The sequence below is a fragment of the Natrix helvetica genome, assembly GCF_964273705.1.
Source record: "Natrix helvetica genome assembly, chromosome: 2".
In the NCBI taxonomy this organism is placed as follows: Eukaryota; Metazoa; Chordata; class Lepidosauria; order Squamata; family Natricidae; genus Natrix; species Natrix helvetica.
In genome coordinates this window covers 197,649,616-197,666,049 of record NC_138552.1, presented here as the reverse complement: position 1 = coordinate 197,666,049, position 16,434 = coordinate 197,649,616, and the positions used below count along the sequence as shown (strand labels likewise).

Sequence of the window (16,434 nt, the reverse complement as noted above, 5' to 3'; positions counted from 1 at the left end):
CCTCAATGAAGAAACTGTCAAGGAGAAAACCACAACTCCATCAACGGTGGTAGGCAAACTATGGTGGGGAGCAAACTCCATATCCCTAGCACTGATGGTATGATCTAGTCAGGTAATGAAATGTTTGCAAGCAAGCGACCAAAATAAGAGAGCACTAAGAACTCCAAAGCCCAGAATATCTGGTATCAGTTTGCTTAATCCTACTAATGTCCCCCCCCCCCCCCATTCAACCTCTAATACATTAATGGGAAAAATCTCCTGCCCCAAACAAACATTTGCTGTGGCTAAAAAAAGCAGTGAAAAGTCAAAAGTTTCTACCTGTTATAAATGTAAAACATAATGGGGTCAAGACGATTAGGATATACTGTTGTTTGCAGAAGAGGCATTTGTTTGTTCGTTTTTTTCTTTTATGAGACACTCATACAATGTCACTTCAAAATTATTGTATTCCAGTATCTTCTGGGGCACCGTGAATCCATGTCATTTTTTTTCAGAGTGCTCATGTGAGTGTACCCTTTCCGTATATTTTGAAACTTAAAACTCAAATTACATTATTTTCCAGGGCGCTGCTCTGGAGAGTCCAAAGAAGGGTTAAACACAGCCAATCTGCCCAGAACTGAATTGAAAACTTTAAGCCACTCCTCTGGTGCCGACTCTCCTCAGATTTTTTCAATTCAGCTAGCCCAGTAGACGCGCTTTAAGATTTCTCCAGTTCTAAGATTGATTCCTTGGACTCTCCAGAGGAAGAATAATTTTTTAAAACAGCATATTTAAGGATTTTTAGAGCAGGCTGGTGAGTTTAAATTTAAGTTTGTTTTTTTCCCTTTTTAATTGGGTTTTTCTCACCCTTTCGGCTCTCCTGGAGTCCGGGGCTTTGCTCTGGCTCCTAGAAGCCACAGGCAGCTGTTGGGGGAAGCGCGTGGGTCGGAGTGCCGACGCCAGCGCTGTTGGGGCACCCCTACTGGGGGCCGATTCCCACTGGAAGCCCTCCGTTGCAATTTGTGCTTCTAGCAAGTCAAATTGCTGCGTGGGCTTCCAGGGCAGCCATTTTGGCTTCTTCCCTCTTTAAATTTGGCGCGCAAAAGCTCCGGTGAGTTCCAGCCGCCATTTTGGATGGCGCAATCTTCCGGCTTTACTTTTAAAAGTTTTTTGCCGCAGCTGCCTGGTGCCTGGCTCTTTGCAGGAGCCGTGTGGAGTCAGACTTGCCCGGTGTGACCGGCGACCTGGGCCCCAATCCAAGCAAATGATAGCGGCGTGGGATCGTGGCCTGCTGGGTCGCCTCCTTTACTCTCCTGCAGGCGCTGAGAGCGAATTCTGCTCGCGCCTAAGAAATTCCAAGCTACTTCAGGCCTTGCAGTTTCTCTGTCTCCTCAGGAGCATCGTGCTGCGGTGGGCTTTCTGGAGGTGGTGAGTGGTGGTTTTCCTATCCCCCTACTGCCCCAACCAGTGATTGTTACCATGGCAGATCAGGCCCCTGAGACTTCTGAGGGTGTCTCTTCCAGAGCCCCTGTAAGACAGGCCGGGAAAGCTGCCAGGGAGGCCATTAGAGGGAGTAAGCCTTACTCCAGGCATGGCCCCAAGCAGGGCTCAGGCTTAGACAAAGATGCATTAAGGCGACAGAAGGCCTTAGAAAAACAGGTTTCCAAAGCCCAACAGCAGGCCCAATCTTCCCTTTCGGTGTCTCCTGGGGAGCCCTCCAGGGAAATTCCTCCAGCCCAGGGAGGCCCCATTTCTGATAGTGAAGAGGAAGGGGATTCCTTGGCCATGGCAACTTCTCCAGGCCATTCCATGGCTGATCAGGCTGATCTCTTTGCCTGTCCCTCTGATATGGATGAGGGACCAGCTCCAATGGGGCCCTTAGCCCCTCAACAGCCGATCCCCGGGCCCACTCAAAGGGTTCGCCCCATTGAGGACCAAGGGCCTAACCTATCCACTGAAATGCAGGAAATAATTAACAGGGCCATTTCCCAGGGCATTGAGGCAGGCATGCGAAAAGGTGGCAAGCGCACTCGCAAGACCCACCATTTGCAACCCCAGGAGGATTCCAGAGAGATGACTCCTAGCCTTCCACCTCCGTCCCTGCATTCTTCAGTGGCCTCCGATGAGTCAGACTGGGAGGAAGAAGAGGAATTTCTTCCTAGGCAGGAAGCTGAATTCTCTGGGGATGAGGCAAGCCCCGCCAAAAAGCCGGCCTTTTCAGGCTTATTTAATTTGGATAATTTCAAAACCATTTTAGATAAGGCTAAGATCTCAACTCACATGGGGTCCACCACCCCAGCTCAGGTGGTTGTAGACCCTGATGATCTATTTGGGGATCTCTTTGAGGAACCCATTTCGGTCCAGGAAATAGTTCCTGTACCCAAGATGTTCCTCAATTTAGTTCAAAGACAGTGGGCGCAGCCAGCTACCATGGCTACCCCCAGCAGCCATGACAAGAAGCTATATACGGTGGATGCCAGCCTGGAGGAGCTGCTCAAGCTCCCTCCTATCGATCCCCCTGTAGCGGCTCTTACCTCCTCTTCTGTGCTCCCTCCTGACCTGTTGGAGGGGCTCAAGGCTGAGGACAAGAGAACCGAAACTGCTTGTCACAAGACCCATCAGGCAGCTGCATGGGCCATTAAGTCCTCCGCTTCAACCTCCTTTTTCTCCAGGGCGGCTTTCCTGTGGCTGAGGCAGTTGTTGAGGAAGATACCTGCCAAGGACGTTAAAGTCAGGCAGGATATCAATAAAATCATGGCAGCCACAGAGTACACTGCTGATGCCACTCTGAATGCTGCTAAGTTTGCCTCGCGTGCCCTAGCGTCTAATGTTACTTCCAGACGCCTCCTGTGGCTTAGGCACTGGAATGTGGATATGCGCTCCAAATGGAAGCTTGTTACTGCCCCCTTTAAAGGGGACAAGCTGTTTGGTGAGGTCCTTGATCCAGTCCTTGTGGAAAACAAGGACAAAAAGAAAGTGATGCCATCAGTCACCAAAAAGCCTGATCGTAAAGGTCCTGGCTCTTACAGGAGGCAGGCCTTTCGGAACAATGAGCCCTCCACCAGCTCCGCCCCCTATCATCGGGCGTATCCCCAGCAGGGTGAGCGGTCTCAGGACCGTCAGTCCTTTCGAGACAGAGGTCGCCAGCAGCCCTTCTCCAAGCGGCCATTTCGGGGGGGCTCCGGCTCCCGACCCTTTAGGAGGTATAAATGACCATCACAGGTCAGCTCCCATAGGAGGGCGGTTGCAGTTGTTCCACGCCAAATGGGAGCAGACCACGTCGGACCAGTGGGTTCTTCAAACGGTCCGCATGGGTCTCACTTTAGAATTCTGGTCCCCCCCTCCCCGCCACTTCATCCGGTGTCCAGTTCCCTCAGGGTTAGTCAAAAGATCCCTCATGGAACAGGAGATAAGGCACCTCAAGGAGATCAGGGCCATAGAACCTGTCCCAGCAGGCCAGGAAGGAAGAGGGTTTTACTCCATCCTGTTTCTGGTCCCCAAAAACTCAGGAGGGTGGAGGGGGATATTAGATCTAAAGAGGTTCAATCACCACGTGACATATCGCAGGTTCAAGATGCAGTCCCTCCAGTCCATCTTGGGGTGCATCAGGCCAGGCGATATACTAACGTCCATAGAGCTCAAAGAGGCCTACCTCCACATCCCTATCCGCAAAGCCCACCGCAAGTTCCTGAGGTTCTCTTACGCGGGCCTCCATTACCAGTACCGGGCAATGCCATTCGGCCTGTCATCGGCGCCCAGGACATTCACAAAGGTTCTCGCAGCCGTGGCGGCTTTTCTACGGTCACGTCCGGTCAGACTCCACTGTTACCTAGACGATGTTCTCATTCTGTCATCATCGCATCAACAAGCTGTCAGCGACCTAGAACACACCATGCAGGCGCTCCGGGACCATGGGTTCACCATCAACCTGGAAAAAAGTCATCTCGTTCCCACGACCAGACTGAAGCATCTAGGGGCCATCATCGACACCACCTCGTGCACGGTATCCCTGTCCCCGGAAAGGGTGGCCAGCCTTCGGGAGATGGTCGTTCAGGTGCAGCAGTCACGTCTAGTCGAGGTGGTTCAGCTCTCACAGCTCCTCGGCAAGATGATCTCATGCCTGTCAATTGTGCCTTGGGCGAGACTTCACTCCCGTCCCCTACAGTGGCTCCTGCTTCCATATCAAAGAACAAACGAAAGCAGCTCAACAAGACTGATTCCAGTTCCAGCAGAGGTACGTCGCTCTCTAAAGTGGTGGTTGTCTCCGGCCCTGTTAAAGGGGTCGCCATTCAAGGAGCCAGTCAGGCTCACCATCACAACGGATGCCAGCCTGTTCGGTTGGGGGGCCCACTGCCACAACCACCTCGCACAGGGCAGGTGGTCCCCTTCCGAAGCCGCTCACAGCATCAACTGGCTGGAGCTGAGGGCAGTCAGGCTTGCGCTGAAGCGCTTCCAGAGCACCGTTCAGGGCCACCACGTGCGCATCATGACAGACAATGTCGCCACCAAGGTGCACATCAATCGACAGGGGGGAACGCGCTCCAGATCCCTGATGAAGGAGGCGGAGCTCTTGGGTCGATGGGCGGAGAGGTATCTCCTTTCTCTTCAGGCGGAGCACATCTCGGGCACGAGCAACACCCAGGCGGACTGGCTGAGCAGATCCACAGTCGACCACTCGGAGTGGCGTCTACATCCGCTGCTGTTCCAGCAACTGTCCCAGAGGTTCGGCCTCCCGCTGGTGGACCTGTTCGCCACCGCGGCCAACGCGCATCTTCCGCAGTTCTTCACAAGGTTCCACGACCCGAGGGCGGAAGGAGTCAACGCGCTGCACGGCCCGTGGCCGAAAGGTCTGCTTTACGCTTTTCCCCCGCTACCTCTTCTTCCCAGAGTCATCAGGAAGATCCTAGCAGAGGAGGCGGACGTGCTGCTGGTAGCACCGTACTGGCCCAGGAGAACCTGGTTTGCAGACTTGGTGAGTCTTTCGATCACACCACCGTGGCGGATTCCTCCACAGGACATCTCTCTCAGCCAGGGGGCCCTTCAACATCCAGAACCCCAGTGGCTGCAGCTGGCCGTCTGGCACTTGAGAGGGATCTCCTAAGCAGAGGCAAGTTGTCAGACAAGGTGATTGGCACCATCCAAGCGTCACGACGGCAGTCCACGACGCGCATCTACGACGCCACTTGGAAATCCTTCGCCAGCTGGTGCACGGCTCACGGTATGTCTGCGCCCCTTGCTTCGGTTCCTGTCATCCTGGACTTCCTGCAGGAAGGTTTGGACAAGGGCCTGGCACCTAACACCCTGAGGCGCCAGGCGGCAGCCCTGTCAACCATCCTCTCAGTTGAGGGCTACGCATCTCTTGGACTATTTTTGACTTGTTCCATATTAGACTTCCAGTTGAAGTTTCAGCGCGCAACTGTTCCACGTCTTCATTGAATAAATCTGAGGAGAGTCGGCACCAGAGGCGTGGCTTAAAGTTTTCAATTCAGTTCTGGGCAGATTGGCTGTGTTTAACCCTTCTTTGGACTCTCCGTTGCAGCGCCCTGAAAAGGACCCTTCAGGTAAGACAATGGTCATTCTATTCCAGGTGGCCTTTGCAGGGCACTCATTAAGACTTCCTTCTGCTCCAGTCCTACAGCTTTAATTAGTTCTGTGTTCATACACCCTGGTCACACTTAATCTTTTAGTTAGTTGCCTCTGGTATAATCAAGCAATCCCATCTTTCTTTATTAAATGTTTTAACTGCATTTTTCATTATTGAAATTGCCCTTTTGTGGCATTTTCCTATAAGGTTAGTACCAGCAAGCATTAGAAAGGAAGCTTTTGCTTCATAGAAATCATTCTTATACTGAATAACTTGGAATTCAAATATATTTCAGAAAAAGGAAACTTGTAGCAATTTTGAAAGGGAGAACTACCCTAACAAGACCTGGAATTTGAAATGGCAAAGGTTAGGGGATTTTTTTTTTCTTTAAGACATCTGGCTTTATGGTACTTATTTGCTTAACTACAATGTGAATATCCACTCTAACGAAGTTTCATAGCTCTATTCTATTAAACTTACTGCTAAGTTCCACTTCAATATCTGCTTCAGCAAATGGCAATTCCGCCATCAAGTTATCAATCGAATTGTTAGAGCCATATGATTTCTTCCTTTGCTTTTTCCTTCCTTTTTTCTGGCACTCCACAGTTGGTTTTCCATCTGGAATACATTTAAAACAATGAATTTGGTTTTAGATTTCATGGCTGATTAAACCATCACCAATAAAAGTCTGTCCTAGACTTACAAGCTCATTTACAAGGCAGTTTTTCAAGCACAGTATCACAGGTTCTCCAGAATTTGCTTACTTCTCCAGTTTGCAAGTTCAACTGACTACTTATAGCAGGGGTGTCCAAACTTGGGAACTTTAAGACTTGTGGACTTCAACTCCCAGAATTCCCCAGCCAGGCTGGCTGGGGAATTCTGGGAGTTGAAGTCCACAAGTCTTAAAGTTCCCAAGTTTGGACACCCTTGTCTTATAGCATTAAATACATTACAATAAGAGATACGTTTTGATCCCCATTTGAAAAACAGGGATGCAGTTGACTCAAGTCTGTCACAACAACCCGCACTGTAGAGTTAATTCTCTTGCTCTGATTTTTTAAAGCTTTGAAACTAGAATCAATATTTCTGGGTGGCTAAGTAAGCTATTAACAGTGTTTTATTAATGTGAAAAAAGGTTGGCAACTCAGATCGGCACTGAAACAAAAATGATTCAGCCAAGATACATTCAAAGGCTTCTCATAGCTGGAACTGTTGAATGGAAACAATACTATTACTTGTTTGGCTTCAGATTGTATTGGTTACCACTCATTTCTTATTTTGGGAAACTTACCATAAAAGGTTAGACGCATACTTTTAAATAAAGTAAACTCAAGACTTTTTTTTTTCCTATTCCAAATACTCAGGTATCTACTCAAGTATCTGGAACTCCACTATTGTGTTATCCTTATCTATGCATTCAGGGACATAACCAAAAGCCATGATTCAATTATACTCTTATCTATTACTTAATGACTAGGAATGGTGCTTATCAACCAACCAACCACATAAGAGATGAATTGAGAGAACTGTGTCTCATTTTGATCTAGGTTGCAGATCTAAGCATCAGATTTAAGAGATTTGTTAGGGAATCTCCAAAACTTTGCTGACTTCCCCAAGGCTGACTTTAGGGAAAATGAGCACAGGATTCCATCCTGAAAAGCAATGAGCAAACATGTTTTAACTTTTGCTCGGTTTCACTACATTAAGTTTATTAGCCATATTTTTATATATCCTTCAAGTGTTTTCCAGAACTCCGTGCCACTTTGATTATACCATGTGCTGTACAAATATTATGTTTGTGCCTTTAAAAAGAGAGCTTAAAATTCTTTGGTGTGTTTGGCTTTTTCTTTTCTTGAGGCTTGTTACACTAGAGCAGTAATGGCAAACTACAGGTGATATGCCATGCCATTTCTCATGACACACCAGGCCTCTAGACCAGTGATGGTTAACCTTTTGGGGGCTGAGTGCCCAAAGCGGGGGCCCGAAACGCCAAAATGCAATGAGAGCACCTCCTCGCGCATGCCTCCCCTCGCCTATTTTTGGCTTTCAGGTTGGTGCAGGCGGCCTTCCAGGCCCAAAACAGTGTGCATGGGGAGGAAGCTCGTGTGACTGGTTTTGGCTTCCAGGTTGGTGCAGGCTTTCCAGGGCCAAAATGCAATGTGAGCAGCCCCTGTGCATGCATCCCTCACATGCACCCCACGCATGCACGGCAGACTCGAAGAACAATTGGCCGGTGGAAGGCGCACCCACATGCATGTTGGAGCTGGGCTGGGATAATGGCTGGCATGCCCACAAAGAGGGCTCTTGGTGCCACCTGTGCCACACGTCCAAAAGTTCTCCATAATGGCTCTAGGTTCTCTAGACTCAAGCTGACCTCAGAGGGCCCTGCACTCACACGGCCTCTGGGGCCTCATGCAAGAATTTCAGAGTGAAGTAAAAAATCTCCCATCACTGCAGAAAGACACATTGGGTATTTCACCGCTAACCCAGAGGGAATTTGGCAGCAGAGAAGCACACTCTATTCTTAAGACATAAAAAGAAACCAGTGGCTTGATAGATGGAGTGTGAAAAAACTCAAACATTTCATCCAGATTATTAGTGTCCTGTATAGTGTTTCCTGGATACCTCATCCCTAGCGCTAGGGGAGATAAGCCACCTGATTACAAGCTAATTGGCTTCAGTGTTCAAAAAACAAAGAAAGGATAACTGCTCCTGGAAGCTGTACATAAATCATAATAGCTGTTAGATGGCGACCGATTTTCGAGGGAAAAGATTTCTCTTGTATGAAATGCTAAGATGAACATCCTAGCTGAGCAATCCTGCCTTCAACAGGTTAATGGTTTTAAAACCACAATGTGCCTTTTTATCTGGGGATGGGAGGGGAAGAGAAAAATTGCCTGCCCCAAAATCAGAGGTATGAATTTCAGTTGCTCTGTTTTAGACAGGCAGCTAAAAGCTAACAAACTATAGACCTATCAGCCTGACCTCAATACCAGGCAAGATTCTGGAAAAGATAATCAAGCAACGAATTAGCGAACACCTAGAAGAAAACAAATAGCCAAAAACCATCACGGGTTTGTCAAAAATAGATCATGCCAGACTAATTTTATTGCATTCTTTGACAAAATTAGTGGACCAGAGGATTGCCCTCGATATAGTTTACTTGGACTTCAGTAAGGCATTTGATAAGGTAGACCATAACCTACTACTAGATAAAGTAGAAGAATGTGGGTTGGACAGCATCACCACCAGATAGATTCGTAACTGGCTGACCAACCACACTCAACGTGTAGTCCTCAATGGAACTGCATCTACATGGAGGGAAGTATGCAGTGGAGTACCACAAGGCTCTGTTTTAGGCCCAGTACTCTTCAACATCTTCATCAATGATTTGGATGAGGGAATAAATGGAGAACTCATCAAATTTGCTGATGACACCAAGCTGGCAGGAATAGCCAACACTCCAGAAGATAGGCTAAAGATACAGAAGGATCTTGACAAATTTGAACATTGGGCACTATCTAATAAAATGAAATTCAATGGTGAAAAGAGTAAGGTTCTACATTTAGGCAACAAAAACGGAATGCACAGGTACAGTATAGGTGATACCTTGCTCAGTAGTAGTAACTGTGAAAGGGATCTTGGAGTCCTAGTGGACAACCATTTAAATATGAGCCAGCAGTGTGCAGCAGCTGCCAAAAAAGCCAACACAGTTCTAGGCTACATAAACAGAGGGATAGAATCAAGATCACGTGAAGTGTTAATACCACTTTATAATGCCTTAGTAAGGCCACACTTGAAATACTGCATTCAGTTTTGGTCACCACGATGTAGAAAAGATGTGGAGACTCTAGAAAGAGTTCAGAGAAGAGCAACAAAGATGATTAGGGGACTGGAGACTAAAACATATGAAGAACGGTTGCAGGAACTGGGTATGTCTAGTTTAATGAAAAGAAGGACTAGGGGAGACATGATAGCAGCGTTCCAATATCTCAGGGGTTGCCACAAAGAAGAGGGAGTCAAACTATTTTCCAAGGCACCTGAGGGTAGAACAAGAAGCAATGGGTGGAAACTAATCAAGGAGAAAAGCAACTTAGAACTGAGGATAAATTTCCTGACAGTTAGAACAATTAATCAGTGGAACAGCTTGCCTCCAGAAGTTGTGAATGCTCCAACACTGGAAGTCTTTAAGATGACGTTGGATAGCCATTTGTCTGGAACAGTATAGGATTTCCTGCCTAGTCAGGGGGTTGGTCTAAAAAACCTCCAAGGTCCCTTCCAACTCTGCTATTGTATTGTAGGCACCATGTGGGCAATTTATTGGGACATAGATCACAAGCTCCTTTTCAGGTGCATTATCACTTACCAAATCTAGTTTGCCATCTTAAATTTCCAAAATTATTACAAGTAAAAGGGCTATTGTGGCAACTGTCTTTTATTAGTCTGATACTTTTGGTCCTGTATGAAGACAGTATTTAATGGAACAAACAAAAAGGTAAGATGAATGTCCCTGATGGCTTTGAGCTAGAGCTTAATCGCCCCAGTTGCAACACATAAAAATGTGCGGTTTGGCGATTATATAAATATAAATGCCATGAACCATCAATACGCAAGGAAGCAGAAACTGCTGAACAAAATGATTTGCAGTATTAACAAGTGAGGCAGGTATTCTTTCTCTCAGGGGAAATCATCAAAAAAGGATGAGACAAACAAGTGAGTCATAGTCATGAGTGGATAGTCTGCTGGTTAACAACAATAGATAGACAGATCACAAGTTACTCCAACACATGACAGTTAGTTACGGTTATTTATTGGCCTATAACTTTCATTAAATATAGTTTTTGTAAAAGTCTCATTCACAAAAAAGACCAATTATACTTTGCAACCCAATCTATATACCTCTAATATCGAAAGCTTTTGCTCTCACTTTGTGATAGGGGCAGAAAAGCTTTAAATTTCCTGCTGTAAATTGCAGGTTGAACTGAATAGCCTCAATGATTCCTTTCAACTTGATGACCGCATTGTTGTAAAACAATGATAATCTCTAATTGAGTACTTTAAGCCTAGGATTAGGTACTTTCACAGAATATACTGTTCTTTCCTTGTTTTCAAACTGAAGATGCATTTTTAATTATGGAGAAGCAGGGGTGTGGCTACTATTCGAATGGAAGGCATCTAGGGAATACAAGAGATGTAGACTAGATTGAAAAATCAAAACAACGCATTAGAAAATGTCTATGGCAAACCACATCTGGGACTGTTACCAATAAAATCATAAGAATTTATTCATTATATCATCAGGAATGGAGCCTGACCTGGAGAATCTATTGCAAAGATTATTGCATAGGCTGCTCTGTTCCTTATTACTGAGAAACAGTGATTTGAACCAGATTCTATCGTAAATGTTCAATTTCTAAAATACGAACAAACTCTCAGGAAGAGACAACATGCGGTTTTATAACAAGGTTGTTCTTACTGCTGTCATACAGAAGCATGTAATCCTTAATTATTGGAAATTTTGCAACTCTGGGATGCCTCAGATAGGTTTTGCTGAACCTATACTACCCGGATCTACAGTATTTGGATCTGTAGATTCAAATACTATTCACAACTATTAGAAACATAATAATATATATCTGGTTTCAACCCTTGCATCTCCCAAGATAGGTATTTCCTCATTATTTGTGCTACCATATCTACCCTTGAGAGTACCGGTTGTTAACTAGGAAGTAGGGTTTATTTCAGCATATACTGCATTGTAAAATAGTGTAGGAAGTTATCACCCAGCCTTCTCCCAGAAAAATGAAATATCCTAGGAAATATTGAAAAGGCAGAATATTATATTTTCCTGGATGTGAAAAAGGGAGAAACACATTTTAAACACAAAGTAAATTCCTGCAGCTTCCGGCCCATCCCCACTTTGTCAATGGGCCATTAGGAAGGCCAAGCTAGTCCACTTTACATAATAAAGAGTTCTCCTCTTCAGCTCCAGGGTGATGGGATTAAGGCAGGATAATATTGCCTTTTACTCAATTGACCACATGGCATCTGAGAACTCAACCAAACCTGGATTCAAAACTCAGCCTAGAGGGTTGCCCTTGCCCGGGCCCATGGGAGTCTGGCAACCAATCAGAATACATTTCTTACACAGGAACAGGAAACAGATAGGTGGGGCAGAACAGATTATAAAAACCCTGCAAGCCCTTCTTCAGTCTCTTCTCTGCTCTTCTCTTCCCTTCTCTTCTTCTCCACCAACATTGAAGCATGTGATCACCTTTTCTGTTCAGGACTCAAGCCATGTGGTCCTGTCCACCATTAAAACCATCTTTCCAAGCAGCCTCCATGTCTCCAGTGGCTTTTTCCCCACTTGGAGCCGAACCCAGAAGGACATTTCTTCCAACAATAGTTTTTGGGAAGTTTTCCTTATCACTCAGTGAAAGAAAAGTACTCTGTTTTGGTTGTCTGTAACTAAAAAACAGGCAACATTTTAATACAGGTGGCCCTTGACTCAAGACCACAATTTCTGTTGCTAATTTCTGTTAATAAGAAGTGGTTGTTAATTGACCCATGTCTGTTTGACCTTTTTTGGGGATGGGTGTTAAGTCAATCACTGTGGTTATTAAGTGACTTATATGGTTGTTAAGTGAATCTGGCTTTCTCCATTGGTTGTCAGAAGCCATCTGGGAAGGTTACAAATGGCGATCACATGACCACAGAATGCTACAACCATTGTAAATACTTGCTGGTTGCTACGCACCCAGATTTGTATCATGTGACTATGAGGATGCTGTGAGAGTTGTAAGTGCCAGTCAGTTTTTTTTTAAATACTGTTGTAACTTCAAACCAGTGCTAAGCCAGTTGTAAGTTGAGGACTACCTGTACTTGAATAACTGCTATCTTAGGTAGTAAATATGAATGCACCTCATTGACTATTAAGTCTATTACAAAGCCTGAGTTGTTGGCAGGTGTTAAAGCAGACCAGATTTTTTTTCTAAGTGGATTTAAAAGATAGGAACTTTTAATTTCTCTCAGTAATTCAGTTTCTATGAGAAAATGGAAGGGCAGGGGCATAAAAATCACATGTAATTTTAATGAAAACTAAAACAGTTTGAGATAATGGAATAAAATGGATAGAAAATTCAACTTCATATTGTACCATAATCACATCCACCAAGTTTTAGTCAAATTTCTCTAATAGGATAAACTTATGGTGAAAGAAAATCAGTTCATGTATTATGCCCACTAAAAAAAGAACAAAATACCCACATGAAGTAATACATATAAAACCAAAAGGTGACTTAACAAACAAAATGCAATGACTTCTAAGGCAGTTGCTTACTTTCTGTGCCAATCTGGGGCACAGAAAAAATGTTCAAATTGAGGTTTTTATTACCCTTACCAACTGTTTGCTTAAAAGCATGGGTTAATAGTGGCATGTTTATGCATTTAATGCTCACTTACTACACTACAATAAGCCTATCATAACTCCCATTCCTAGTAGTAACCTCCAGCTGCCAATTACATGATAAACCAGCAGCAGGATTAGACTTGATCAGCAAATTGGAAAGGAGGCCATCAGAAAACATCCGAACAGCAAGCTAGACTGAAAATATTTTTTTTAAAAAGGTGACTGTGGCAAGTCACTTTGTACTCTTGCCAAGAAAGCAAAAGGGGACATGTCTGTTTAATATTCAAAAGTTGAATTGGACTCAAACAAGATCCTCCTTTGGTTGCAAGGTTTTTCTACTCAAGTCTTTGCAGGCCAAGTTGTTGATTTCTTTTAGCAGGATTATCACCCCTTTTGTGGAATAAATTATTCACAATACATGGGGAACGCTCATAATTATTCTTTCACCCATCGGGTGTTCTCTCTAGGGCAGTGGTTCCCAACGTCAGGCCAACGCCCCACAGTGGAGCAATTTGTTTTTTAATGGGGGCAATTTGAACCTTGTTTAAACCAAATTAATGGCCTTTTAGGCTTCCTCTGCGTCAGTAGAGTTCACTGTTTGAGTAAAGTAAGAATTATATGGAGGGGGGGGGGCATCAAGATTTTAGAGATGCTTAGGTGGGGCATGGCCAAAAATAAAGGTTGGGAACCACTGCTCTACAGATTCTGATGCCCTTATGATGACCAAGCTCCCTTTTTGGGTTAACTAAGCGCCGGAACAAAGCATTGCACAAGTTTTAGACGAGGAAGGGAGGTTTCATTATCTGCGACTGCCAAAAAAGTGAGAGGCAAAATGGAAGTGCCCCCCCTCCCCTCCCACGTTAAGGAAGGAAAAGTTGAATAGAAGGGTGGGTCTGCTGGACGCTCCTCTCTTGGCTTTGGGGCCGCTGCTAGCATTCACTATCTCCTCCTCACCGATCTGTTGTGACAACTGCTTGCTCGCAGTTGGAGGGTGAACTTTTCCTCCTATTCCTCCTCGCCCAGCTTCCTCCTCCTCCGCTTCAAGCCTTTGGGAATCCGCCCGGAGAGGGGAGGATCCCTGTGCAGCCATAACGGCGCCGGAGAAGAGAGCTCTCCGTCCCACCTCTGGGGGCGCCCAGGGGATCTGGGGACCAGAGGACCCAGCTGCCCCCGCGGCGAAGCGAACGGAGCGGAGAGTCCGGAAAAGAAGTCGCGCCATATAGCCCGGGCTCTCGCCTTCTCCGAGCACCTACGGAAAAACGGAGGAGTCAAAGGGAAGCTCCACCGGTCACTGCCGTTCAATCGGCGGAGCAGACACGATTCTGCTGCCTCCCCTCCCACCACGTCTAATTTAGGGGAAACTACAACTCCCGGCATGCAACGCAGGTTGGGCTCGAACCGAGGGGGAAGAGCGAGCCGTGCATTGTGACGCCGCTTCGAATGTTTATTGGGAGTGAACGGCGTTAGGCCTTTCTGTTCGGCTTGCATCGCGTGTTACTCGTGTGAAAATAATCTCCAGCTATTATTCTTTCTTCCTCTCTGTTTTATTCTCGGAAGAATCAAAGTTCTTGGTGTGGAATATGGGCTGCATCTGCATAATATTCTTGAGCCAGATAACCCGTAATTCCCACCATAGCAGCTCTTTATTGGAGGTGGCACCCCCCCCCATCCCCCTGTAAACTAGATCAAGACTTAACCGTTTGGGAAAATACAGTGTTTCTCAATATTTTGTCCTCTCTGGTACCCCACGAGCCTTTGTGCCAGGAGAGCACCGGCAACTTCACTATAGCAATACGACTGGTTCAAACAAGAAATGATGGCTATGGCAGCCAAGCAATTTTGGAAGGTGTATGGCATGCTGTTGTTGTACGGCCCTTAGGAGCCAACTTCCTAATGAGTGCCTTGCATTTTCAGCTGCTCTACACCTGTCCACATACCTGGCTTTGAAATATAAACAGAAATTGAGGTTTGTAGAACACGGCTTCACTGGGAGATGTCTTAATTGATGATTTACTTAGAATGTGGTGATTTTGGAATGGTTCTCATTTGGGTTTACATTCAGTTTGTGCCTTTGCACAATGCATTGCACTTAAAAATTACCAGTTAAATATATTTTTGCAAATTTACTCAATGTAGGCAAATAAATGCAAAGACATAACATCACACAACATTTTAAGCTTGGATGTGTTAATTGACTTGTAGCTCAATGTACTGTGGAAGTTTTGATAAAAGTTAATTTATGCTCCATTAAATCATGTAAATCCATGTTAACTCAGGAAACTAAGGTGGTCAATCATGAGCTAGTAAGTTGTGTGAACCCAGCCCAGAGCAAAGGTATTCACCAAAAGAGATATTGGAATAGTCACAATGCAAGCCCTACCATTTTTACACATGTCTGTATGTGACATCAATGCATATACAAAAAAGAGTGAAGTTTGTTTAGCTTACATTGTTTCCACATTCTTGCTTTTTGAATCTTCCTCCAACAGATCTTTGAAATATTCTTACTACTTGACTGCTCCATCTTTTTGATCAAGCTCCCATCATTTGTAACCCATTAAATTCTTTTTTTGTGTGTGGTCTTGGGAAAACATTTGACTACCGTATATACCAGTGGTAGGTTGCAGGCGGTACGCCCCGGTACGGGCATACCAGACCCTGCCCGGAGCACCGGGTACCGTTTCGGTACAGTGCTCCAGAGGACCCTCCTGCCCACCCGAACTCCTTACCTGTCCTTTAAGCCTTTGGCACTTCCCCGCATGTACATGGCGCATATGGTGCCTGTGCAATGCTCCACCGAGCAGCTGGAGCTTCGCGGAGGCTTGTGAAGGTGTTGCAGGCAGGTACGATGCTTGCGCGTGTAGCGCACGCGTCTATGTGGACGATGCCAGGCCCGTTCCAACCATACTGGTTGGAACGGGATCCGGAACCCACCACTACATACATACATACAAATCTGAAACAGCTGTTTTTGCCTCTCTTAGGGAAGCACCTGTAATTTCTTGAGAAGAGCCCCAAAATATTTATTCTCCATGCTCTGCCCTCCCCATTAGTAAACATGGTGTTTGTCATAAGGATAAGAGGTTGGGCTATGAATGGAGGAAATCAAGTTCCAGTTCTCCCTCAGCCATAGAAGCTCACTGGGCCAGTTCTCTTTTAGCACAATATCACTGGAGTGTTGTGTGTGCGTGGGGGGGGGGGTAATAAAGAAAGAGCTATGCATACATTGCTGAACTGCTAAATAAAAGCAAGATACAAATCTAATAAAATAATCCTTAACTTTGTCAAAATATCCTGGTTCTGGTATTCTGGAACATTTTTCCATCAATACGCTGTAATCTTTTTAACAGTTTTGAGTTTTCATATAGAATTTAGTCTGCCTGGTCAAAGCCAAATCTATTCTTCTGAGATTTGGTCCTTTCATATCTGTTGGGACTACAGTACCCAAAATTCCCAAGATGGG

At 45.5% G+C, this 16,434-nt stretch overlaps 1 protein-coding gene across 2 annotated transcripts in view; it reads right to left on the bottom strand.

Moving 5' to 3' along the window:
* Positions 1–14,268, bottom strand: part of AKAP7 (A-kinase anchoring protein 7) — a 79,643-nt gene extending 65,375 nt beyond the window's left edge. For both annotated transcript variants that reach the window (XM_081942859.1, XM_081942858.1), the window contains exons 1-2: positions 13,926–14,268; positions 6,044–6,181 (exon numbers count right to left, since the gene is read on the bottom strand). In XM_081942859.1, the coding sequence (XP_081798985.1) occupies positions 6,044–6,181; positions 13,926–14,190 (403 nt within the window). In that variant the 5' untranslated portion in view covers positions 14,191–14,268. The remainder of the gene's footprint in view (positions 1–6,043; positions 6,182–13,925) is intronic.
* Between the last annotated feature and the right edge of the window lie 2,166 nt (positions 14,269–16,434).